General features: G+C 39.9%; 1 protein-coding gene across 1 annotated transcript; it reads right to left on the reverse strand.

Annotated features, from left to right (window-relative positions):
- Positions 1-317: 317 nt before the first annotated feature.
- Positions 318-26,530, reverse strand: gtf3c2 (general transcription factor IIIC, polypeptide 2, beta). Its single transcript, XM_006793536.3, has 20 exons — positions 26,264-26,530; positions 25,544-25,653; positions 24,621-25,188; positions 24,052-24,158; positions 23,002-23,198; positions 22,537-22,622; positions 22,102-22,179; positions 20,676-20,777; positions 20,171-20,398; positions 19,809-19,920; positions 19,592-19,709; positions 10,376-10,407; positions 10,110-10,239; positions 9,787-9,931; positions 6,282-6,443; positions 4,828-4,906; positions 3,774-3,902; positions 3,298-3,555; positions 2,999-3,106; positions 318-2,183 (listed from the first exon to the last, which is right to left on the reverse strand). The coding sequence occupies exons 2-20, from the start codon at positions 25,566-25,568 to the stop codon at positions 2,001-2,003; spliced, it is 2,847 nt and encodes a 948-aa protein (XP_006793599.1). The 5' UTR covers positions 25,569-25,653; positions 26,264-26,530; the 3' UTR covers positions 318-2,000.
- Positions 26,531-26,737: the final 207 nt, after the last annotated feature.

The raw sequence follows: 26,737 nt of genomic DNA on the forward strand, positions 1-26,737 counted from the left end.
CCGTTGCCATTTGTGACAATTAAAAGTTGTGTAACTGTTGTAAATATGTCAAATAATGTGATTTTGTGTGTACATGTGTAAATACATCTATCTTCCTTGTACAAAAAGTGGTTCCCAAAAAGTCCTATTTGTCTGTGTTGTGATGTCACATACGATCCACTTGTCACATGTGTGATGTTTGATATTTCATTTTTATGTGTGGCAACAGTTTTTGTAAAGTGAAATAAAAGACTGCTGATGATGGAAAGAAGCTGGATTATTTTAGTTTAAAAGTTTAACAGGAAATCTAGACGTAAATAAAGACTGGAGCCATGGTCTTGCTTTATTATAAAATTTATTATATGTAACATTTCAAAAATAGCAAAAGCGAGCAGGGAGAAGAACATTTTGATGCTTTTATGAATAAGTTAAAGATAATGTTGTCAGTAATGAAATATGGCCACGGCTGGCTAAAATTTATAAAAAAAATCACTAAAATTTATAATTAATCAAAAAATGAAGCACACTTTAAAACCCCTAATTTAACTCAGAGGGAAGTGTGTCTTTAAAAAAAGTGATGCCAGTAATTAATTACACCTCACTATTATTTTCTTGTAGACAGTTAAAAATAAATTAAGTTGGAGAAAAACAACAACGGGAAAATGTACACCAGGTAAGAAAAAGATTTAACATTTCTAAGTGTTATATCCTGTAGATACAAAAAATTCAAGTATTTTCCCTAATTAGAGCCTGAGTTGTTTGAACAAACTAACGCAGCCAAAATTAGCTCCCAGCCTGCTACTATATATGCTATCTATAATGTGAGAGGGTGATAACAAAATGAGGGAATGCACAAAAAAAACCCTCTCTAAAAACAAATTCACAAATTAAACAATGCGTGAGAAAGTCTGGAAATATTACAAACACTAGTGGGTTTAACTAATGAAATTACTTATGAAGTTTCAGAACACTCTTGCTAGTAAGCCTAAGAAATATTGGCATGACGCACCAATTCTTTGGAAAACAACGCCATCCTCACTTAAAAAACAAACAAACATTTTAAACGTCTTTCAGCTCTCCGTCGCACTGAGAACACGTGCCTTCAAAGAAAAGGTTGCGCTTTACTGCTGTAACTAACAGGTTGTAAAAGGTCCAACTTTTACTTTGAAGGTGAGCATTCTCCACGTGTTGCGCTTTTCAGTTTCAATGTTGCTTGGAGAACATTTTGCAAGTGTTTGCAGACAATCTGGCGTCTTCCATGTAAACTATGGGCAACTGTTGTAATGTAATCAAAACGACCAAATCAATCACCAGAAGGTTTTTGTTGCAGCACCGTATTCCTCTTTGCAACCAAATTCATGTGCAAACAACCACTCTCCAACCAGGTGGGGGACACACATTTCATCACTGAAATGGTCTCTAGGCCTGTGTGAGTGAGGGTTATGAAAGGCACTTAACTGTCAACTGCTGCAGTTTTTCTGATGTAGAGAACAGAACTGTCACTATTAGGATTTTTATTATAATTTGATAAGAAGAAAATGGAAAACGTGGAGACATTTAATTGCCAGGAAAAATTAAATGGCTTTGAATTCAACAGATGCTGGTTGGGTTTGGTTTACAGAGAGAAAGTCTTGCTTCAGTTTCTCAGGGTGAACGATGACCAGAGATAAAAAGAAAAGCCCCTAAACTGGTCATGAGAGAGTTTTACTTTTGTTAGTTTGCATACTGTAATTATATCAATTTAAAGTTGAACTTCATTATATACGGAGTGACATTCAGACAATTTGGATCTATCTAGCCATGTCTAGATGCTTCAAAACCTGGACCAATTAAACCTGTAGTACCTTCATGGCTTGATGTCATTAGTTTTCGTTGACTGATTTTCAACATATACAAATGTATAAGAATAAAAACGTAATATTCATACATATTTTCATTATTCACAGCTGCGTGTTTCAGAGGTCACTTTTTTGACTGTCTCTTGAGGGAGTACAACCCACCGTAGCAAAGTTAAACTCCTGCTATAGCTGCTCTGTCACCGCTTGGCCCGGCGAGTACAGAGCGTTGAACTGGGCCTGACTCTCACCAATCATCTTCTTCAGATGAGAGTTCATCAGAGCCCTTACACAGTTAAATCTAACCAGTCCAGTCTGACCCCCGGATGCAACCCAGTCGTGGCAGCTCATGTTTGGGTTGAAACGAACCTGAAGAAATGAGAAAAGACAGCTGAGAATATTTATCGTCTGTGCTCTTAAACCAGCAATTGAACATCAGAGGTCAATTTACAGAAGAGCAGATACTGGCATTATTTACAGGCAGAAAAGCAGAGGACCAAGTGTGGATCCCTGAGGGACTCCATATTTAATACAAACAGCTTTCTTTGTGTTCTACTAAGGCAACAGCGGTTTTTATTTATAGGCTAATTTCTTGTTTTCTCTGTCCACAGTGTCCACGCAGCTGTAGCTCTGAGTCAATATCATCACTTCCTCCTGATTTCTTTACAGACGCTTATCCACCCCACTCTTCATCACTATAAATTCTCCTGGTGCGCACCTCACTATATTATTTCCCTTCCCCTTCAGAAGTTGCCATCCTCCTCATTCTAATCCATTATCCCTCTCAGACAAAGAGCCAGTCAAAAACCTTTCCTGTTGTTTTGTTTTGGAGCCTGTCCCAAGAAGTCTCCGTCCATCATTTCATCCCAGAGGGCACAGCGACACCCTCCACTCTGCCTCTCTTAAAATTAAACACATCAAATCCTCAAATGGCTGCTTTCCATCTCCCCCTCCCTCCTTCCACTGAGGGTGACATTTTTCTCATTTAACACATCATTACATTCAGCCCCTTTATAGCTGCCCATCAGAGGAGGAGGCAGAAGAGGGAGGAGGAAGAGGCTATTCTTACAGATCTCACCTCCATTTCCTCTCATTGTACTGTTTATCTTTTCTTGCTTTTTCTCTTTGTGTTGCACTACAGCCGGAGTCTGATGATACCCGCCCTGTGTGTGTGTTTCAGATACCTTATATAGAGCAGACAAAGGCATGTCATCCAGGATGATCTTTGCCTTCACTTCTGTGTCTTTCATCCGTTTCCACACAGCTCGCCTCTCGCTTCCTGCAGTGGTCCGCTGAAAGTCAGAGTGAATGATTATTACAGTGTCAGTGTGGTCTTCCTCTTATTTCGTTCTCTATTCTACTATAGCCTTTTTCTCCAGTTTGTCTTTGGTATACATATATTACTTGAACATTCCTTACTTTTTTAATAAATATCTGTTTAATAAAAAACAATGAAACCAAATGAAGATAAAAATTAACTCACAAAATCAAAATCTGTATAGTGGAGGCAGTATTTCTTTGTAGCCTCTTTGTAGGTCTGGAATTTCAGCGGAGGACATTTTCGTCCAACTCTTCCTCCTTCACTGTCGTTCTCATTTCCTGCTTCCTGTGTAGCATCTGGTTCTTCTGTCTCTTCTCCCTGCTGCTCTTCAACTGCGTTTCCTTCCTCTTCCTCTCCTCCCCTTTCTTGTTTTTCTCTCTCCGTTGCATCATAAGGCACCATAGATGTGAAGTAGATGGGCTGAAGGGAACAGGTTAATAAAATGGACCGTTAGCTTGTCACTAAATCTGAGCGATTCTTTTCACTGCAACTGGCCACATATTCATTCATGTTCTTTGTCTTATTTTCTATGAACACTACCAATTTTATATGACATCTGATATAATGTAAAATGATATTTTTGAAGTAAACATAGGGAAAAATAAAGAGCGATAAAAGTAAAGGAAAAGTAGACTTACAAATCGTCTCTCTATTGTGCGTTTGATGTAAGGAGCAACGTAGCTGATCTGAGGTAACAGAGAGAAAATCACCTCTCCGAAGCTGTCTGCGGTCACCAGACTGTTAATCCACTCGGTGTATGACAGAGACTGCAGGGACGCATAGAAAATGAAATATTAAATCACACAGCACTGCTGAGGAAAAAAAGTTTCTCTCAGTAACTTAGAGAAAATTTCAGACACTCAGGGATAGTTTGAGTAATGAGACTAATTACAGAAGCACAACTAGCCTCAAATGTATCAGTTCCAGTAGTTTTTTTCCACTCCACCACAATTAAACCCAAAACACTGCAGCAAAAGGAGGTTTTCAATGATTAAAAAGGGTAAAAGAAGGAAGCAGTCTTTATTTTCCTCATCATCAACAAAATGATAAAATACAGTTTTGAATCCATAACTGACACATCCTATACCTATCCTATTGCTTAATGCCACCTCGTTCTACGCCTGGCCTAAACTATTTAACACCACACTGTTGTGATGGGGGATGTGTTCATTAGTCACAATAAAACACGGACTGTAGTTTATTTTAAATCAATTTAATACTAGAGGGCAACTCTTCTCCCATAAATACTCAAGAAAAAAACGTGGACTAATCCATTGTTGGAGACAGTTCCAAACAAAGGCAAAATGTCCTGATGCTTGGAAAAAAATAACTGAAACCTACCAGAAAAACTTCTAAAGATTCACATCCTCAGGAGGAACAAACTGGCTACAGTGTAAGCAAAGACGAGTGAAATGCAAGACTTGGATTTGACCGTTGAGAGGAATTTTTGACAGTAACAAAACTATGGAATACCTTTATACTCCTGAAGTCTGTGTTGGCGTTAACTACCTTTTATCCATATATATCGAATAATATTAACATCCTCAAACTTTCTTCATCGTCTCGAAAATTACTGTCGTGCCCCTGATTTAAGGGTTTTCTGAAGTTCAAAGCTATTTTATTTTGTGCTCTGTGACTGAATTATGGGATGCTGATGACTGAAGAATGGAAGATTACAACAGCTACACTCACCCACACAGTGCCGGACCGGGGAAGTGCAAAGAGCGAGCGCATGTGATGGTCGATGTAATGGACTCCTTGTGAACCTTTCCTAAATTAAAAAAAGAGAGAAAGAACGAGTCATAATGACTTTTTTTATTCTTACTTCAAGACTGCATATGTTGACAGATCGCAGAGGAGAAGAGGGGATGTGGAGTTTGTTAGCAGGCAGGAAGGTTACACTATGGCTAGTGTAAGCTCCACTACATTTGGAGTTTGAATCACTCTGAAAAGTAAGGATGAACTACGATATTACCTTTGATGCTGAATTTTTGTTTTCAATGCTAAATGCAGCCACTCTGTTCATCCTCCAGACTGTTTCTACTACAGAATTTACAAAGCTGTAACCAGAAGTTCATAATCTTTGGAAGATGCTGGCCGTTTTCCACACTTTAACTTTTTGGGACACAAAAATTACAAGTGAGTATGCCAAATGAAACTCAGTTAGGACACTGATACAGTGGAAAGACTTCTGTAAATAGGATTTTCTTTGTAAGTTTCATGTGGTGACTTTTAGGTTAGGGCTCACACATGAGCTAAAAGAGCATACATGAAACCAGCACCAAACCAGCTCCCACACTCTCGCCTCTGTCAGTGCGCCCCAGGGTAGCTGTGGCTACAATGTAGCTTGCCATCACCAGTGTGTGAATGTGTGTGTGAATGGGTGAATGACTGAATGTAGTGTAAAGCGCTTTGGGGTCCTTAGGGACTAAGTAAAGCGCTATACAAATACAGGCCATTTACCATTTGCTGACCAGGTGAGGCTGAGTACCTGAGGGATGTGCCAGCAGCTGTGGATCCTACTCTTCAGATTCCTTCTGAATTTGAAGAAGCGATTGTGAAGAAGCTCAAGGGAAAAAATGAACTCTGATATTTTCATTCAAGAGAAAGAATTGCTATTAATTTCATTATCAGTGATTGTTTTGGTTCTTATTGTGACAATTTTTGTTTCCATTAGCTGTCAAAGTACCTTTCCCAGTACTTTTGTATTCTTTTTATTTTAAAGTGCGCCTTATGAATCTAGATCCCAAGTGAACAGTGATTGAGACAAATGTTGATTTGATTTCTCAAATCCTTTCCCAAAGAGCTCTGGGGTCTGATCGTGGATGTTCTCTAGTGTAAATGCTAATGTGTCCCTAACAAAGACAGAGGTCAGGGAATTGGCTTTGGTTCACCCTGGAGTCCACTGCTTCAACATACTGTCTCTTTTCTGAGCATGATTAAATACATATAGCACTGTGTTGATAAACTTGTGGCAAGACTGCCTCCATGCTTTAATGTTGGACTCACTAACTCTCTAGTATTTGTTCATTTTGGTTTACAACTGTCCAACATATCTTTCAAACCTTAGAGGCAAATACCAGAAATACAATGTAAGTGATTCAGATGTAAAGTTGTAACAAAGAAACAGAGACAAGCTTTCTTACACCACGATGCCGTTGTCCTGGGCCATCAAAACCCCCGGTGCATTCAGTGGCCAGTTGATTTCATTGGCCAGACAGCGTTTCTGAACCGTGATGGGATCGTAGAGCCTCCTCAGATCCCATGTCTTCACGAAGCGGTCGTCACCTGCCGTCACCAACAGGTATCTAGAAGACAAAAAACAAATGAAAAGTTAAAGACATGTTGACGATGGGAAAACAGACCAGGATGTTCTGTTGGTGGAAAATATAAAAATGGCTGAACACAGGGATTTAAATGTGATGCAGTGCTTGAAGTGAAAGTCATTATTCTCTTTACATTGATCAAATCTGACAGCGGCGTCTGCCATAAAACAAATGAAGGCAGAGCAATCAATACAGTCGGATTTCTTTTGTAAGACAAAAAATGCTTTATGAATGTGATGACAAAGGAGAAAAAAGACTTTGCAGTGAGAGAAAAAGAAAATACAAAGGTGTTAAAAAACAGAGTAAAGACAAAGAGAGGAGAGATTTGATCTTTTTCAGCATGACTGTGTAATTAAAAAGCAGTGATCCAGACAAGATACGCGTCCTCAGAGTCTCTCTGCTGCCAGCCAGGAGCTTTTTCTCTCTCTGTGGGATTAATCTTGATCATTTATCCACCTTTAATCCAACTTTAGTTTTATCTTTAGAGAAAACTAAAGTCTGTGGTTCGGAAATGAAAAAAATAGTTTAAAAAGTGGAGGAAAACTGGCTGCTATCAAATTAGGTTCACATCTGCTCAAATGAAGGCTGCAGTTGTAGTTTTAATGGAAATACTAATTACCTCAATCATTACAGCTGACTACTGGTATTTGCCAGCTGTTTTAAAGAAGTGTTGACTAAAATGGGTCATTAGTTTGTTTTAAGAGGTCACAGCCCCACAAAATGGGCTTTAGCAGGACAGCAACCATGTGTTTGAAACCATTGTTACCATTATCTCACATTCTGATCTGAGGTTAAATACACATTTACAAAATGTTCTTCAGCAGCAAAATTCATGACAAGGCAGAAAATCCTCTGTGAAAGCGTTTACATCACGCCACAATATAAGCCATATTAATCATGCTTTAGGTGAGTCGGCAGGGCTGGATGGGTTTAGAAGGAGATGACGCTGATGACCTCACACTGACCTGTTAGTGGGAAAAAATGACATTCTGGACAGTTTTTTAATGAAAAACCAATTCTGCTTCATCCCCGATACTGACTTGCAGTGCATATCTGTGAATACTCGTATTAGACACAGGTGATTTCAATAACCTCTCCAGCTCACTCCTATCTGCACATACATCAGCTGACTAACAGAGCACAGAAAAATAATTTCAGGAGGCTGACACAGTCCGTAATGGGGTTAAAGTCAAATTCTTAGCTATGACATTTTATTATTTTTAAATTGGCCATCCCGTTTTCACTTCTGTATCGAGCATTTAAAGTTTACTCACATTAAGAAAGTTGCGAGCAGTTCATCTGAATTATTTCCACCTGTGCTTTAGTTAATTTGGTTAAGTGATTATGTTGGTATACATACTATAAGAAGACCCAGCTTACACAGTGCAGTCCCACAGATATCACGGGTCTGAGTTAACATGTTAAAGATAAATAAAAGTCAGAAACTAAGAAATCAAACAAAACTAATTCTCAAAATCCACATGAACGATTCTCACATAAGCCCATTATCATCTAGAACCCGTAAACATTCAAGCGTCAGGTTTATGTAACTTTACATACCTTTCAGAAAGCCAGTTGCATACCTGCAGCTTGCCTATTTCTGGGTGTTTATTTGTTATAAGATATGAAGAATAAATATTGGTGACATGAAAAAACAGCAAAAAAATGTCCTCTATAAACACTTGAAGTTTTTGAGTCAGTTAACTATTCCAAGCAGGGAGAGTGAACTTTAGATATGAATGGAAAATCACACCAGGCAGTGAGACCTCAGCAAGGCTGCAGCCTGAAGGTCAGTGCATGTTGACTTGCATAGAGCTAAGTCAGGTTGCCTTGTCTGAGTGGTGATAAGGACGTGGCTGCTTGCCCGGCCTTGTACCCTACATTCTGAATTAGTGCCTGAATTCAATAGAGGGAGGGCTCTACTGCAACTCTGTGCGTTCAAAATTTATTGTCTCGCCTTTAGCTCCGAGTACCAGAGGCGCCAACAAATCGCCTTTTTAATTGGCTGCAAATAACAACTACCAGAGTAAAGTAGATGAAGGAAAAACTGATGAAATAAAGACACAAAGATAGGATCACTGGGTGACTGCAGTATTTTCTTTAAGTTTTACTGAGGTTTCTGACATTTTCTTGTGAAGACCTTTGAAATTCTATTGTACTGTTACACAAGCAGTGACCTTTAAAGCTGAAAATAAGGCCAATGTGAAGGTGCTAAAACACTGCAGTCCCTTGCCTTCTGATGCTGCCTCAAAAAGTGAGTCAGTTCCCACAGACTCCTGTTTACAGCATTCAAATTTACAGCCCAGTCTAAAATAATGTATTTATTTCCTTCCTTTTACAGTAAAAGTACAGCTTTTCTGAATAACTTGTCTAACTGGATACAGGCAAGACTTAAAGTTAGACGTGTGTTTACTTCGACTGACAGCTGTAGCTGGCATCTTGACATCTACTGGATTTGTCTACCATGTTTGTGCTGCTGGAGCCTTTGCATTATGCAATATGTATATTTGGTGTGGAAGCTGGTCACCTCATAGCATGAAGGTCCTAGGTTCAAATCCAGTGGCCAGCTGGACCCTTTCTGTGTGGAGTCTGCATGTGTGCACACCTGTGTGGATCAGCACACTAGTATTCAAAAGGTTTCTCCGTGTAACGATCTGCTAGGGAGTGTGGGAAGTCATAGCTCCGCCCCCCAGGGCAAGAAGCAGGTATGGAGGAGATCCAGGCCCCAGACATCCAGAGACCCCAGAATACGAGGACCCAAGGAGAACCACCACAGGGGAACCGTGCCACCCTCCTGGGAAGAGCTGAGGAGAGCCCCAAACGAGAGGTCACCCAGCAGCCACGGAGCAGAGGCCAGAGGGGGTTGCAGTGACGTGCCCGCGGGTCTGCCGGCAGCCAGCTGTGCCAGAGAGGACCGGGCCTGAGGCCCAGAGGCCTGAGGGCACCACACCCCCCGGAAGGGGCCCAGCTGGGCCTCAGGCCCCGCCAATCAGCCACCAGGAGTGAGTCAGTACATACATGGTGATTGTAAATTTACTGTAGGTGTGAACAGCTGTCTGTCTCTATGAACTAACTCTGTGATAGACTGGTAGCCTGTCCAGGGTCTAGCTTGTAACCTCAACAGTTTATTCTTGTATATAGTTTTTAAGCAAGCATGTCACCTGATAACTTAGTACTCCACCCTCTCGTCCTCATAAGCATGAACTGTTCAGCTATCAAAATTCAATAAAATGCATACGGCATAGAGGCATGACAGATTAAAATCTTGATTTTGAAGTCACAGTGTTTTATTTTGATCCAGAAAGAGTTTTGATATTATGCTCACCTGGAGGCAGGACAGAAGGCCAGGGACCGGACTCCATTGTTGTGAGCAAGGATGCATCTGTAGGGCAGCAGACTCAGCGATCTGTCTGACTCTCGCACACGCAACAGCGCAGACTTCGCTGTCAGATCCCAAAGACCTACTACACCTGGAGAGAGAGTTGAGGAGAGAACAAGCGGAAAAGTCAAACTACTGGCATAAAATAGTTTTTTAATCCATAATGTTGACTCATAGTTGAATCAGATCAGCTCAGGACCGCTCCTTTGTTTATTCTCTCAAACAGATAACTAGTTAATCACAAACATCTGCAAGAAATCAATTCATACCATCATAGAATCCAATAGCCATTATATTGTGTGGTTTGTCAGGAAGCCAATCCATAGACAGGACGAGCCCACTCATTTCATGGTGAGGGGCTTTGAAGGCGCCCAGCTTCAATGTCACCACTCCTTTAACCTGCAGAAAACAAAGGTCATTTTCATTTATGTCCTGTCTCAACCTAATGGTAGATACACAACATCGACAGGGCTGTGACATTATGATGAGCATCAATGAAAAAAGACAGTGTAAATGTATTTTAACAGGTTCCTACCTTGTATACTTGAGGTGTTTCAATGCCTTTACCTGTGAAAACACATAAAAATCCATTTCTTTAATACCCATAGATTTTTTGCTAACTGTTTTTAAAAAGTTTTGTTAATTAATGTTTCATTACGTTAGGTGAAATCATTTTTTAAACAAATGATTCACTTTGATGCACAGGCAGCATGTACCTTTACTGTACATGGACCCATCATATTTCTGTCATGTAACCCAACTCAAAGTTCCAGTCTGCTATCTGAAATTAACCCTGACAGCTACAGTAATGGTTTACTGATGACAATAACATGAAAACTACAGAAATTCACACAGTGAGCATGAATGCAGGCAACAAAAATCCTGAATGTAGTGCTGGATGTCCCTTGAAGATTTTTCTGTAAGCAGTGAGAATCACAGGCTCAGCTAAACATCGACGGCCCTGACTCGGCTGTCTTCAATCTGAGACGGGTTCACTTAGTGTCAGATGTAATTAAAGCTCAGCTGCAGAGCTGAGCTCAGCTGTGATGTTACATGTCAAGAAGCCCATTTCTAACATGTTAATATTCTGACATTTTGGGACAGATTTTCTAACAAGCTATGCCAGAATAAAACCCTCTTCAGGTATTAAAAACGTCTCTGTCAGGATTTACCAAAGAGTCGTAGTATTAACTGTGCGATTGAAAGGTGTAGGCGTGGTTACTGTCGTTTGGCTCTCAGTACTGCACTGTGCATTTGCAGGACTTTCCCTTTCAGAGGGTTAAAAAAATATTTAAATTAATTGTAAGCTTTTTCTTTCCTTTTTTTTTTTTTTTTAAATTTTGTGCACAATGCTGCTGTTATAGTTGCTGCTAGGAGCTTTAATTTATTTGGACTGACTGAGAGAGATGTTAACAGACTGAGTGCATTACTAGTGGAAGCCCACTCTTGGCAGATTGCGTTGGCCATTATTGAAATGATGCGTTTCAGTTTATAAATTAGTACATTGACGGTACATCACCTGCAGAACTTTCCCATCACTGCATGTTGCAATTTTTTCCCCACATAGTAAATATGGCCCTTTGAATGCAAATCTCACCATTATCATAGAGCAATGCCAAATTATATTTTACATGCATAAAAGGCTACAGGCTATATACAGTATGAGCAAATGGAATTGACTCTGTTATAAAGAATTCACTGAGAGGTAGCGGGAGTACAAAAGCAGCAAATTTTTACCCTCACCATGTTTTTGCTCTACTACGTGTCAGCATATTTAGTGTTGGTAATGTACTTTTAGCTTGTTAGCTAGCTTTTCATACAGATTAACAGGAATCCTGACATAAATAGAAGTACAGACAGAAGGTGTTGTATTCAATTCAAGGATGTAAGAGGGCCGATGAAGTCTATCACTGCTATCATAGGGCGAGAGTCATGGTACGCTCAGTCACAGGACTAATACAGAAAGATGCTATGGCCATCACCTATTAACACCACATAGGTGTGTTTTTAACTATGGGAGCAGGTAGAACATACAAACTTCAGCCACAGACTCAACTCGAACCCAGGACCTTGTCACTGTGAGACGATACTGCTAACCATCACACCACCCTTAAATAACCTTAATGGAGGAAAAAAATATATCTTAGAGTCAAGAGGATTTGCACATTTATAAGACCCAAACAGATAACGGATAAACCAACATTGACATTAGAAGTATGGCCCTGATGTTGTTTACGAAATGACTGGATATCTAGTTTGGCAGAAACTCTACTATCTGTGTTTAGGCAGTCGCTGTGTTTAAAAGCGAAAAACAGAAACACGCTCTCAGACTTTTCCAGGTCATTAATTTTCTCTCCTCCTCCAGTTTAGATTACTGAGAGTTTAGATTAATAGCGTCTTCTTCGCTGTTCCACTCCCTCCATCACCTCACCTCTGCCTCAGAAAAATACACAATAATATTTTATATAAACCTTGTTGTAAATCACCTCTTGTTCTTTTGGCCCTCCAGATCATCAGTGAGTGGTTATTCAATATGATGTCATATGTCTGACTAATGTGTAACAGAAGTTTGAGAAGGCTGGTCTGAAAACGTGAGGGTGATAAGTTTTAACCTTCTGGGACATAATTGGTTCTCTATAATTGTGAAAATCACATCAGTCACATTAAAACAACCTCACATTGTGCAGCCTTCTACCAGCCCGGCATGCAGCAGTGTTTACTCACTTTTCTTGTGAACAGTTTTGATGTTGTGAATAATTCATTCCTTCATTTTCTGCAGTTTAAAGTCTGGATCACAGGAGTAGCTGTACCACCAGAAATGTCCTGACCCCCCTCTAACAAACTAACGAACTAATTTTCCTTCTATAATTCCAAGGCTACCGTGACCTGGGGGTACCTCTGGGGTGTCCTTTTTGTTAAACATGCCCAAAACACCAAAGCAGGTATCCTAGTCAGCTGCTCAGACCACCTCCTTCTATGTGGAGGACCAGCAGCCCCTTACTTTATCTCTAAGGCTCAGATCTTTTGAATCCCAGTCAGTTCTACACAGTTAAATAGCTGCCGTCATTTGTTTTAACACAAACTTCAGAGTTACAAATGTTGCAAAAAGAGAAAGTATTATAATGAGCTGTGATGACGGATATTCCCATATGGTGGATGATTAGTCTGTATCAGTTTTTTCCCTTTCCTTAATCAACATTTTCACATACTTAGCTTTATAATTATCACATCATTTCCTCCTCAAGATCCACTGCACAAAGCCCTTAAGAGTTTGACTAACTTAAGTAGGACTATGGTGCAATTAATAATGCCATCCATCCATTCGCTTCCGCTTATCCTTTTCAGGGTCGCGGGGGGCTGGAGCCTATCCCAGCTGTCATAGGGCGAGAGGCGGGGTACACCCCGGACAGGTCGCCAGTCTGTCGCAGGGCCAACACACAGGGACAGACAACCATTCACACTCTCATTCACTCGCACATTCACACCTAGTGGCAATTTGAATTATCCAATTAACCTATCCCCACAAGTTGCATGTCTTTGGACGGTGGGAGGAAGCCGGAGTACCCGGAGGGAACCCACGCAAACACGGGGAGAACATGCAAACTCCACACAGAAAGACCCCGGCCTGATGGTGGAATTGAACTCAAGACCTTCTTGCTGTGCGGCAACAGTGCTAACCACCGTGCCACCGTGCAATTAATAATGATTATCTTAAAATTTTTCACCAGATAAACAAAGAAATAAAGGCTGACTGAGTGACTGTGTCTAACCGGTCAGCTGTGTTAGCTGAGCAGAAACAGGAGGAGCGCCCCAGACGCTTAAAGACAGTAAAATATGGCGCTGAGGATAAATGGTGGTTAGTCTGTTGTAAGAAGATAAACAGTGTCGGGGCTGAAGAGAGTCAACTGAAAGGGGGAAAAAATAAATGTTTGGTGGTGTCCATGTTTTCTGACATTGCCAACTCAGTGAATCTTATTTATATGAAATGTTCCAACTTGCTTTATATTAATTAAAGAACAATATTAAGACTGGACTACACCTACCAGTCATCTAAAATATCACAATCCATCTTACTCTTTAAAAATTTCTAACCTAGTTTTAGAAGCATTCATCTTAAATTACAGTATTTTGCAATTTTGCACACTTTAACTTGGCCTCTGTGTGACCTCCTCCATCTTCTTCCCTGTCCAGTCTCAAGTAAGTCCTTGATGACTGACAGAGTAAGGATACAAGAAGTGTCATCTAGTAGGCCTAAAATTCATAGCTTCCAACACTAACAACTGGCTCGGTGATGCATCTTCTTTGTCATTTCAATTATAGATCCTTGTCTGATGGAGAAAGGCGCTGTAAATTATGTGCGTACACTACCCCCTCCTTCAAAACCTCCAGCCATCCCCCGCCCTCCAATTCTGGAGCTTTAACGGCCTCCTCCTCTCATTCACGCGCTCATTCATTCTGGTGACTGGATACACAAAAGCCATTTATAATTATCTGTTGCAAACAGCACTAAGGGGTCAGGATAAACACAGACACACACACGCACGCACACAGTTTTAACCCTGTCCAAAGCAATTTCACCTTCAACCCTTGCAGCCGATATAGAAAGATTAGATTATATTATATCCACTTTTGGTCACATAAGCTAGGATAACTAATCTGCATTCAGTCGGTGCTCGACATGTCAGCCTCAAAGAAGCTATTAAGAAATTCTCTGGTATTTTTTCACTTGGTTAAATGTACCTCTCCATGTCGTCCCCGCCTCACTGCAGGCAGAGCAGCATAAAAGTGACACTTTGCCTTTGAAAAACGGTCGCGCTGATGTTAGCCATTTTTCAGCTTAAAATACATTTAATGTCAGGGAAAAAAACAACCACATGTGACAGCGAAATTATTAGTGAAAAACCTGCAAGAAATGTTAGACTGCTGCTTACAATCACACGATTAAATGAATAATTGTCAATGCTTCAGGACTGTGGTGCTGCAGTTGCTGTTAGAAAAGGTGATGGTCACTGAGAAAAAAACTGAACAGAGATAATATGACCAAATTATGCTTTTTATCTTTATGAAGGAAGTGTAGTATCAGAGAAAAACAGTATGTGCTTTTACTGCTTGAACAGGAGTTTACTTTTGAGACATATGGTGTGTGATTTTAATATTGACTCATCTTAGTCTGTTTAGCATTTAAGTTGGGTCAGATTTTGCAGCTTACAAAATAGCGCTATTATAACCTTGTGAGTGCTGTTAAGAAAAGAAAAATGAAGGCACTGTCCCATTTGAATGTCTATTCTTTGTATTCTCAAGACCGAGGTAACATCACTGTCATCTAAACATTCAGTTTGTTCTTTTGAAAATGTTGGCACCAAATGACAGGAACAAACAGTCTTTAACCTGTCATATTCTACATGCTTATCTCTGAACCTCACTTATGTCCAGTTTCACAAATCTATGACACTATGAGCATAGTGCATGTAACAGTCCAGAGTATTCACAGCATGACACCCAATGGCTCCACTTATGGAGCACTTTCCCCAAAACTAAACATAAAATCAAATCTGAGATGAGATGTCCTCTTGTGTGCTTTATGTGAGAAAGATCAAATAAATGATAGTTACCTGATTCTGCTGACAACCTTTCAAACCAGGTTTACCTTCAGAAGGAACCTTTCTGGAGACCTACACTATAACAAATGTGTACATTTATTAAAGATATATTTGATATTAATTGACAGGTATACAACTGCAGGTATGGCCATGCAGGTCGAAGGCCCAACTTTTCCAATTCCCTCTTCTGCATTTATGCTACTGCTTCTTCCAGATAAGAGAACACACTGAGGTTCTGTTATATCGCTCAAATAAGATATGCAGCCAGGCTGTCTAGAGGCCTTCACAGATGCCACACAAAGTTCAATATTACATTGGCTTTACTAAACCAAATAGGTCACATGTCTACAGTTATCAGCTCCGTGAACTCAGATTTTTCCAATCTAACTATAAGTATGCTAAAATAAAAAGGTTGATCTTGGCACTAGGTAGCCAATTGCAAACAAGTACAGATTACGTGTAGCATATTTCTCCTCAGGTCATCAAGCTTCAGCAAAGCTATACAGGATTATAAAGATTCTGTTCATCTCCTAGTCTTCCTTAATAGGGTTTGTGGCAACATTAAGACATTAAATACGTTAAGAAATATTGAAGGAAAACAAATGTTACAATTGCTGTATTTATGAAAATTGCTCAGTGTAAGCTAAACAAGCTTTTGCAGTAGTAGTTTGTGTGTGCAGTCATCTTCAAATGTGGGTACTCAGTAACCTTTCAATCCAATAACTATAACCTCTGGTTGCAAGCAGGGGGCTGATGGAGTAGCCCTCTGAAAACTGAGCCCAATGATCCATGGCTACAAAACAGAATGGAAACTCGAGTCCACGAGGGAATGGGAAAAAAATTAAGAACAGAAATGTCGGGTCTCATTTATCTTTTTATGTCCAAACTGAGGCATTTGAAATACTTCTTAATTTCAAAACCAAACCATGTGTAATACAGTGCACATAATGTTATAATGATCAGAGTACAGGCGGTTGTACAGTCACCTATGCAAGCCATTACTAGTGAGATGGAAAACTGAATCATAAAAAGGCCCAACTCCAGAAAACCTTTTGAAGAATTCTCAAACTGTGGCCATGATGTAGGCTTCATACTTTTACCCAATCATGGCTTACAAGTCCCAAAATATGATGCAAAATTATTTTATTTAGTCCTTTTAATTAATGTTAATGTAGAAGAATTTAATGTGCATGTCTTTCAGTGGAGAGATCAGGTGATTTAAAGGGGACCTAATGTGCTTTATTTTGTATATGCTGTTAATGTGGTGGATATTCATATCAAACATGGCAACATTTTCAGATAACAAAGTGAAAGTATCAAAGTAGCAGTCCCTATGAGCCCAAAGCTTCACACAGTATTTTCTACTCTCTGGCTATGTACAATACCAGTACCAAGTTGGTTAGCCTGTAGGCACAGAAGCCACACCCACCTGACCTTTAGAACCCGCGTTTATAAGGGGCATCGAATCAGAACAGGAAAAGGACCTAAAATGACTTGTTTCAGGCAGAGGATAAACTTGGAAACTACAGCAAGGCACATCAAAAGATAAACTCTGATTCGTTAGAAAGTTACTCTAGCAAACCAGAAATGAGCAGAATAGATTAAAGGCTCAGAGAAGACCTTGTAGACCTGGGATTTTCAGTAAAATCAACACATTTGACTTTATAGACCAAATGCTAAACAGAGCGGTGAATAACTGAGTTTCAGCCAACTTTACTGTTACACTGTGGAACTGGGAAGACATGCCCTACAAGATAAGCTTTAACAGGATCTAAAAAGGTTGCGTCCACTGAGATATAACACAAAAATGTGAATATTTATTTGTAAGGTGTATGCTGTACTCATGATCTCACAATGGTGTTTTGTTCAATCCGATTAGCCTGAACCGCTTTGAGGATACTGACTGATAAACACACACACACTCACATGCAGACATAACTCTATGATGGATGTGGCAGATAAGTTCGTCATTAATCTTGTTTGTATCGTCTTCTATCAGCAGAGCCCCAGAGGCGACTGACAGCGCAGTGATCTGAATAGACTGGACCACAGGCTCCTCCATCCATAATGTCACCATGTACTTACACTGTTGGACAGTGTTCTGTGTGTTTTCAAGTCTATAACTGCGGCCATTGTGAAAGCTGCATGAGGCTGGTTTCTTGTGGATACTGTTGCTTTGTCAAATACACGCTCTACCACGTTTAATGAGGGTCACGTCTGATATGATGGATAAGGTGCTATTTGATTGATTACATACTCGTGCTTGAGTTCATCAGGCTGTGTTTAAATGTGTGTAACGCACTACAGCTGTAAGTTCTCATTAGCTATTTGTTCAACAGAAAATTAATTGGCACCTACTTTGATCCTTTTTTGGCAAGCTGTCAAATATTCAGTGGCTTGTGGTTCCTTGTTGTGAGGTTTGCATTATTTTTACTGACAAATCTGAGCTTGACGAAGATGCTAATGCCATTTTTTTTTTTTTTTTTTTACACACAGGGCAGGACACCTTTGTCTTGCAAATAGAAAACCTGTATGGGACCCATGTAGACTAGCCCATGTGGGACCCACAGCAGTTTTGCCTTTTTGAGTCTCTATGAGGAGTTTCTGTTGGCAACCCAACCATAGTGGGGTGAGTGAAAACTCATATCGGGGCTCCAAAGAGCAGGACTGCTGTGGGCCCTGTGTCTTTGCCCTGCCCTGCATGTTTACTGGCACATTGCTTATATTAGGGAAACAACATACAGGGAAATTTGACTGTTGAGGAGATGATGAACCCACAGAACACGTGTTATTACACTGTCAGAAATATGTGATACACTGCAAAAGAACTCAAGAAGTGACAATAAAGATAATTAATTACTAAGATAAATATTATATTTTCTAAAATTCTTTGACTTTGCTTGGTGAGAAAATGTTTACTTTTTTTTACCACAATGCTACTACAACAGATCTGTAATACAAAGCAAGTTCAAAATAACCAGGATAGATTTTTATTACCTGGCATCACTAAGCCTAGCAGCTGCAATCATGTAGGTCACATGACATTTTCCTGTGAGCATATTATTGAATGAAAAAGCTGAGATTGGTCATAAACACAAACCGGGCATGACAGGAATATTACCCAACACAAACAACATACATTTGTACATTTGATTAAACACATCCAAAGCCAGGAGGGTGGAGGAAAAAAAGCAAACTGTTCAGTAATTAAGGATCAGGTTGCTGGGATTGTGTTACTCCGAAGCCTTTTTTATATTTTTAAGGTCTAACATTTTAAGCTACAACACTGGTGGCATTTAACGGTCTAAGGAGCAACTACAGGAAAAAGTGTAAACACAAAACTTAAACCTGTAGGGTTACTTGGAAATCTTATATTAGATCTAGAATGAGATACAAGAATTTGGTTCTTTAATGACTGTTTTATATGACTATTTGAGTTTATAAAGACATACAGAAAAATTAGATGCTTTGAAACTGCTTTCAGCCAAAAGGAACAAGTTTCTCAGGAAAAGGGTCCAGACTCACTCGAAAATCCTGTGATATCATGAAACAATTGTGCCAATATTATCCAAATGAACTAGCCAGCAGGTGGTGGGTTTATATGTTCACCTGTTCAGGTGATCAGGAGCAGGTCAGGTCTACAGGACAAGATACCATGGGGCGTCACCTTTATCAAACTGAAAATTCAGAGAGGAAACTTCCACTTCAGGTTTAATCCTGAGCCCCAAATTCTGTTTCACAGTACAGGCCTTAGAGCTTTACTGTGATCACAAACAATCCAAGGGCTGCATGGTGCCTCCAAAGACAGCGTTTACATCCCAAACCTTCTGATTTGGCATGCGAAGAAAGAAAATGAGCTAAGCTAATTCATAAATAAACAGGTATAAAGACATCCGGTGTTTTTATAGTGATGTGCTGATCTATAAACCACCAGTAACGCACTGCTTCAGTGCATCCCTATGTCCTCATAGGATACAGGAGAAAATAGACACCCAACATGCTGACTTCAGACTTTAGAAAGCCAACAGTGCCCTCTGCTGAACACAAGACACGTTTAATTTTTACAAGTAAAATACTTCAGATGGAGCAGTTATAAATGCTGCAAAAATAAATCTGTAGGGGAAATCACAGCCAGTTATGATCAGTCTTACCAGAGTTTGGCTGAGTGATGTTGGAGTGCAGAGCATCAGGGTGGGGTATGCTGTAAATGGTAACCACCCCGGTGGAGGTGGCCACTGCCAGAAGACCCAGTCTGGGTAAGAATGGAGCCTTCAGTGTGAGGGATTGATAACACGTTAGAATGTTATAAGATTTCATCATTTCAATATCAGCTAAAAGCTAAGACACTTCGTAGGAAAAACATCTTACCTTTCTGGCACAGGTGGGAAGCTCCCAGCCTCCAGCAGGACACCACTTCAGATGCCAGACGAAGCCCTTATCCTGGGCCAAACTATAGACCACAGCTGGCTTGGAGTCTGGTCTGTTTGGACAGAGGTGAAAGAAAAGAGAACATAATACAAAAAGGCTGACGTTTCAAAGATAAATTTCTTATAAGTTCTGGAAACATCTCACTACCATCTGTGATGTAGACAGTTTGTTTACAGAGTGATGTTGGACTTTTTCTGGAAGTAGTTCAAACTAGTCAATCAGTCAAGAGACTGACAGACAATAACCTTTTATAATATAATATTTTTATCAGTGATTTCCCACTCTGCACATTTCATTTGTACCTGTTGCCATACTTCAGTTTGCCCACATCCCACAGCTGAATGAGTCCAGTTCCTGTGGAAGTTTTGTTGACGTAGTGAAAATCATCCATGCGTTGATGACAGGACAGAGCGATGTACTGGGTAGCAGGAGCACCATCAGGTGTTGGACACCACTCCAGAGCCCACACTGGTCCACCTGCATACAGCATCATGTCCCAGCGTTCTGGGTGAGGGGGAATAGATTCGAACCTGCCAGTTAACAGAAAAAAATGAAAACAAAAAAGACACCAAATGCTTTATTCTCCCTCGCCTACAAAAGCCACCAAAAAATCTGCACCATGTAGAACAAACTGCAAATGATCACAATTACATATTTTTATAGGTATGAGTTTTGCTAACAAACAAATACAAAAAAATAGGTTTTCTTTGGAAATGTATTAGCAGCAGTTATGTCTCAATCGAACTGTTCTTGACATATCTGAGGGAAATCATCAACCAGGGGTAACTACACCATGATCACTGTCACCTTTTGAGTCTTTGGAGAGGTGCTTCCTCCTTGTTGAGTCCTTCTCTGGACACTTTGAAAGCAGCTGAGCGAAGTGTCTGAGGCAGATATTTCTCCAAATCACTAAATGAAAGCAGAAAACACAGACTTTTAATAACTTATGTGCATATCAGCTAGAATACCACGTCCCTTGTCCAGCTCTCTTTATGTAACCACCAGACCAGCGCAGGTACATAGTCCTGCGATGGCTCTTCTTTATTCACTAGACTGGCTTCTTCTTGGAGCCACACTTTTCAGACATCATCTCAGCAACCCCTCCTGGCAGTTCCTTTGTCTTGTTTTTTTTGTTTAACCCTTTATTTATCAAGTGCTTTTTAAATAACCAGAATTCTCTTAGCGATATTGTTTGAGACAAAATTCAAATTGTTTCAGAAAGAAACGATGACAAGCTTTTGGGGGGAAATCAGTGTATAAAAAAAAATCAGCTCCGCCTAAATGTTACCACTTTTACTCACATGACCTTACTTTTCACGCATTATAGGCTACTGAGAAAATTCAAATTGTTCCTGAAAGATGAGAATTATTTTGTCATTTTACAGCCAAAATGACAAAATAAGTCCATTAAGCCTGTCTGAATCCCAGTCGATTAAGGGTTAATTAGGATAAAGTATCAGATTTGGATGACTCCTTACTATTGTTCCTATGTAGTTTAAAAGCCGTATTTGAACTAATGAATGAATATAATGCAACTATGAGGGCAGGATGGTGGTGTGGTAGTTAGCACTGTTGCCTCACAGCTGGAAGGTCCTGGGTTCAAATCCACAGTTTGGGGCCTTTGTGATCACGCCAGTCTCTGCCCACAATTCAAAGATATGGGAAATTTTAAATGTGACTTTGAGTCTCTCTGTGTTGTTCCTGCCAAGAGTATAAAATAGTCTGAACCTCATTGGGTTACTTGAAAGCATATACAGCATATCTCATTGTATGACCATGTGACAACTGATTGATTCAGTAACGTGACTAAAGACAGGTGACACTCTGGTTAACAGGTGATCTTAAATTGATCCTAGGTGTGCATGGCTGTGTCTGTCTGGCCCTGTGATTGACTGGTGACCTGTCCAGGGTGCAGCCTGTCTCTGCCACTGCCAGCTGGCAGAGGCTCCTGTCCACCTTCAGTCAAAAAAAGTGGACAGATGTCCCAACACAAACTAAATAACTAAGAAACTAATGAAACAGTCAGATAAACATAAGTGCAGCTAAGACTTTCTGGTATGACTTTTGTGTTAGAATTTCAGTGAATAAAATAAAAAAACATTCAAAGTTACTTGGTAAAGAGTGTTGGGTACGGTCGTTCTAACACAGAAAATAAAAAGGTAATAAAACTTAATGAGTTATTCAATTAAAACTGGATCCAACTGTATTAAACGAATAAAGCAACAGAAACTACCTTTGCGGGACAGGAACCCAATCCCTGGTGCAGGGCACCCACTCTGGAAACACCCAGCTGCTGTAGTGCTCTTCCCGACTGCAAGCACAAACATCAACAAACACATGGTTAAATAAAACAAACAAACAAACAAACAAACAAACAAGCAGGTAGTCAGTCTGAGACTTACTTATTCAAAATGCTAAAAAAAACTCAACAAAATTAACCAAAAAAGGTGAAATTTTGTAAGCTGAAATTTTGAGATAACCCAAAATTTGACTTTAAGAAGCTTTCAAAATAAAGGGTTTGAATGTTCAAATATTCCAGTGTTGTTTGCACTTCAAGACTCATTGTGTATGTCATCACAAAAACTGATGTATGAACTAACAGCAAAGGGACAATGTTCACTGGTACTTCACAAAAACAAATCATTACTGTTAACTGACTGCAACTTACAATTTCTTGGTGGTCTTAGCGCTCTCCAAAGCAGTTTTCATGATAGGGGTGTTAAGTCCATTTTGGGCTTTGGCGAACGAGCATGTCTGCAGGACAGAAGGAGACAGGATGAACTCATTGTGCACATGTTCTTCCTTCTTTTCTATGCAGCTGCATTAAACTGAGAAATTAAAATGTTCTGGTCATTTTAATCAATAATGGTTTGCACTTTGGTTTAGTCTCAGAAAAACACAGAAATCAGATAATTTATGTTTAAACTGCTCATTATAATGACTCCTATTTATAAGCCCAGGTTGGTATTGACAAATCACAACAGTTTAACTTTTAATTACCATCATCAAGCAGATTCATCTTTCTGTATTACACTGATATGGAGATACTGTACTGAAGTAATGTACTCTAGTGCACTGCATGAGGTCATAACCAGTAACTGTGCCATCAAGTTAAAATGAGAAAACCACTGACGTTGTTATTGTTGACGTAATAAACTGGTGGATTTTTTCCACGTTTGCCACAATTAGAGTCGAGGTCTGAGTCATATGCTGCTTCTTCGTCATCATCTTCCATCTCCTCTGCATCCTCCTCTTCATCATTATCTGGCACAAAGTCTTTGTCTTCTGCTGCATCACTGTCAGGATGTTTCCTCTTTTTGCCTTTACCCACTGCAGGAATAGAACGAGGGATTTAAGTGATGGTGCACAGAGATCTTTACTGATATTTGCAGAAGAAGGAATTTTTCTGCACTGCTATATGAAATTTTACACTGCATGTAACTTGTTAGATTGCAAAACAACTAACAACTGACATGAAATGTAATGTTGACACAACAGTCTAAACAAGTTCAGACAAGTTTTGCTCATTAATATAGCTACATCTACGGCAGTTAGTCAACTCCTGCCGTTTGAAGTGCAGCCCATTTTCAGACAGGAGACACACATCTACAGGTCTTAGGTCTTAGACTACGTTCACACTGCAGGTCTTAATGCTCAATTCCGATTTTTTGATCAAATCTGATTTTTTTGTCTCACACTACAAATAAAATGTGACAGCAAACGCGCTCTAGTGTGAACCCACAAAGCGGCCCGCATGCGCAAAAGAAGACGTCACACACAACGCGCTCTGTTTAGACCCAGACCAAACAGTACTGCTTGACTGATGGCCCTTAGTATAAAGACTTGTTTCGGACTTTACGTTCCCCAATTTTGCTTTAAGTTATTTTGTTATTTACATATGGCCTAATAATTATCCTTAGTGCTGTTTCAGAGAGGAGCGGTGCTTCAAAGGATACTTGCAGATTTCTGTCAGAATCTGCAGAGTATAAATAAAATGTTCACATTGTCTTCCCAACAGTCTGTAAGAAATAGGTAAAAAGATGAATAGAATAGAATAGAATTCAACTTTATTGTCATTGCACATGTCACAAGTACAAGGCAACAAAATGCAGAAACTGTCTGAGATAATGCTTAGCTGTGATTGGTGCACTGGGGAAGAGAGACGGCGAGACTTTCACTGTACCTTTGCTTGCTTTGGGAGTTTTCTGTTCTGATCCAGTATCTTCGCTTCCTGGCTCATCAGTTTGCCCAAATAAGTCTTTTGCCAAATTGTGGAGGTACTTCAACGCCCTGGAAGATTGAGGTTACATTATTTTGAATGCCTATATTACCATTTATATGAAAAAAATGGCTTTAAAAATGTTTTAAAGACAGAAAATGTATCATTTTACAATTAGCAATGTATGCTTTAATAAAGCTACATAGATGCATGTAATTAATGTGGGGATAAGTGTACATGTAACCAAAAAGTGAAAGTCCGATTGTTAGGGTGTTATTATCACAAAACTAATAGTGAAAGTAACTATCACCAAAGTCTGGAGTCACAGTTCAGACTTCCTGTGTTTCAACTGATGATGTCTGATGTAAAAAGGATTTAACAAAAAAAAAAAAAAAAAAAAAAAAAGAGCGATATGAAACAAACCATGGAATCGAAGGCTTGTTTAAGCAACAGTAATTGTCTTCTTACTACAGGTGACGGTGTTTAACGTCATTTAACCTATGCGACAGCTCAGTACTGTAGGTGTATCTTACGCTTTGGCAGCTCCTCTCCGCCGCCGGCCACCTTGTCCAGTCTCCTCCTCAGGTTCCTCTGCATCCTTTTCTTTAATAACTGGCTTCACTTGTTGTACATACTGCTTCTTTACATACTTCCTCTTTGGCTTTGGCGTCCCATTCTCCTGCTGCACCGTATCGTTAACAACACCCTCTCCATCTATAAGGTCTACATTGGCATTGCTACATTTTTTTGCAGGGGTTTTCTTAGCAGGAGTCCTTTTTGACTGAGTTTTCTTGCCTCTCAGTGGTTCATCAGCCACTTCTGCTGTAGTTTGTCCATCACACTCTGCAGGTGTTTTATCTGTTTTTTCATTTTCTCCATCTGGAGTGTCCTGTGCGGCAGCCTTGGATTTTCTACTCTTTGTCTGAGTCTTCTGAGAAGCTGCTCTTCTCCTTCCTGAGCTCTTTCTAGGTGTTTTGGATGAAAGGTGTTCATTCGTTTTGTCATCAGTTTCATAATCCAGATATTTGGGATTTTTCTTCCGTTGTCGTCCTTTTGAGCTGAGTATTAAATCCGCACCCTCCTCCAATGGCTTCTCTTGCCCTGCAAGAAATGTGACATTATCATTCCACTGAATGATGTAAAATGGGGTTAATGTGACTGGAAAGTCATTGCCTGGTCAACATTTCTGGTTTGGTAGTGCTGGATTCCATCTGTTAGCTGAACATGCATAATATGAAATAAAGTTCCAGCAGTGCTGCTGTGCTAGACAGAAATGAATACTAATAATAGAAGAACAAGGTGTGAATAGCTCTTAAAAATAATGTTTGAAAAAATCCTGAAATATTATTTTCTCATCCTCTGTAATCTTAAAATAGGCCAGATGACACCCCTGGATTAGACCATTTAGAACATGTTCCTAATTTGAAGTACCTCTTATATCTCAAGTTTTACAAACCTTGTGCAGATTCAGTGGGCTCCATATGCTCTGGGTTTCTGATTCTGTGGTTCTTCTTTTAGGTGCCTCCTCATGTGTAGAGCCAGTTCCTTCTCAGTGTAGCTTTGCAGCTGCACAGACAGATAAAGAAATAATGTATTACTTAAGGTATAAAATGACTGTCCACTACTGCAATATTTAATCAAAATAGCTGTTTCTTCCTGCAGTTTGGAGTTGTACAATGGACGAATGAAAGTCACTAACAGATATGGCCTTTCAGTGTTTTAAACAACCTTATAGACTTCTAACGACACTAAAATGATTACAGTGCACAAATGGAGTCAGGGAGCCGGTGTTTTCTACCGATATCAAGTCGATAAGCCGCTGTCTACAACCTACACACCAAACCTCATTCAATAATGTGACAGTTTGACTCTCTCTTCCCTACTCACAGTGAAGACGTAAAATATACACACCGATACTTAAGGCATTTAATAGTTAAGGCCACACGTCAATTCGGCATATATTTTCAATATAAAAATATAAAACTTCAAGTTATTTAAGAGATACACATATGTCACTAGTTTTTAAAACGAGTCACATTGTCTTAGTTAGCCATGCTATTGAGCTAACACATTGCTAATGCTAACTGGATATAGTAGCAGTCAAGTGTATCATAATATATTATAATATACTTAAAAATCGGCCTCTAACCGGATCGTAGCACGTTTAAAAACTCACCATGTGTAGTGTTACGGTTTCCTCCTCGGTGGCGGAGGCTGAAACACCTCGTTCAGAACACGGGAAGCTAGAGTCCAGCCACCCGGGATCGAATCCCAACCTCAACCACCAGAAACCACGACATGTAAAGTCACCGGAGCTTACCGGGACACAGCCGTCATAAAAATCATGCCGTTAATTTTTTCAAAGAGGGCAAACTACAAACATTTTCACAGTTGTTTACACTGAATCAGGGAGCTTTCCGCTTTCCTTACGTCAGACCGCCATGTCACTGTGCAAGCACGGAGGGCCACACCGCCCCCTATCAGCAGAGAGGGAAATTACACTAATTTGATTGTACAGTGGCGTAGTTCCACGTTGCCTCCAATATTAGGAGGAGGTGGAGGTCATTGAAGCCCAGAGGCGTATGGCGAGGAAGTCGGGACACCGCCCTGTTGCTCAGAAGGTCCCATTACACTGGATGTTTATCTTGAT

The sequence above is a fragment of the Neolamprologus brichardi genome, chromosome 15 (genome assembly GCF_056152115.1).
Source record: "Neolamprologus brichardi isolate AB-2024 chromosome 15, ASM5615211v1, whole genome shotgun sequence".
NCBI classification, from domain to species: Eukaryota; Metazoa; Chordata; class Actinopteri; order Cichliformes; family Cichlidae; genus Neolamprologus; species Neolamprologus brichardi.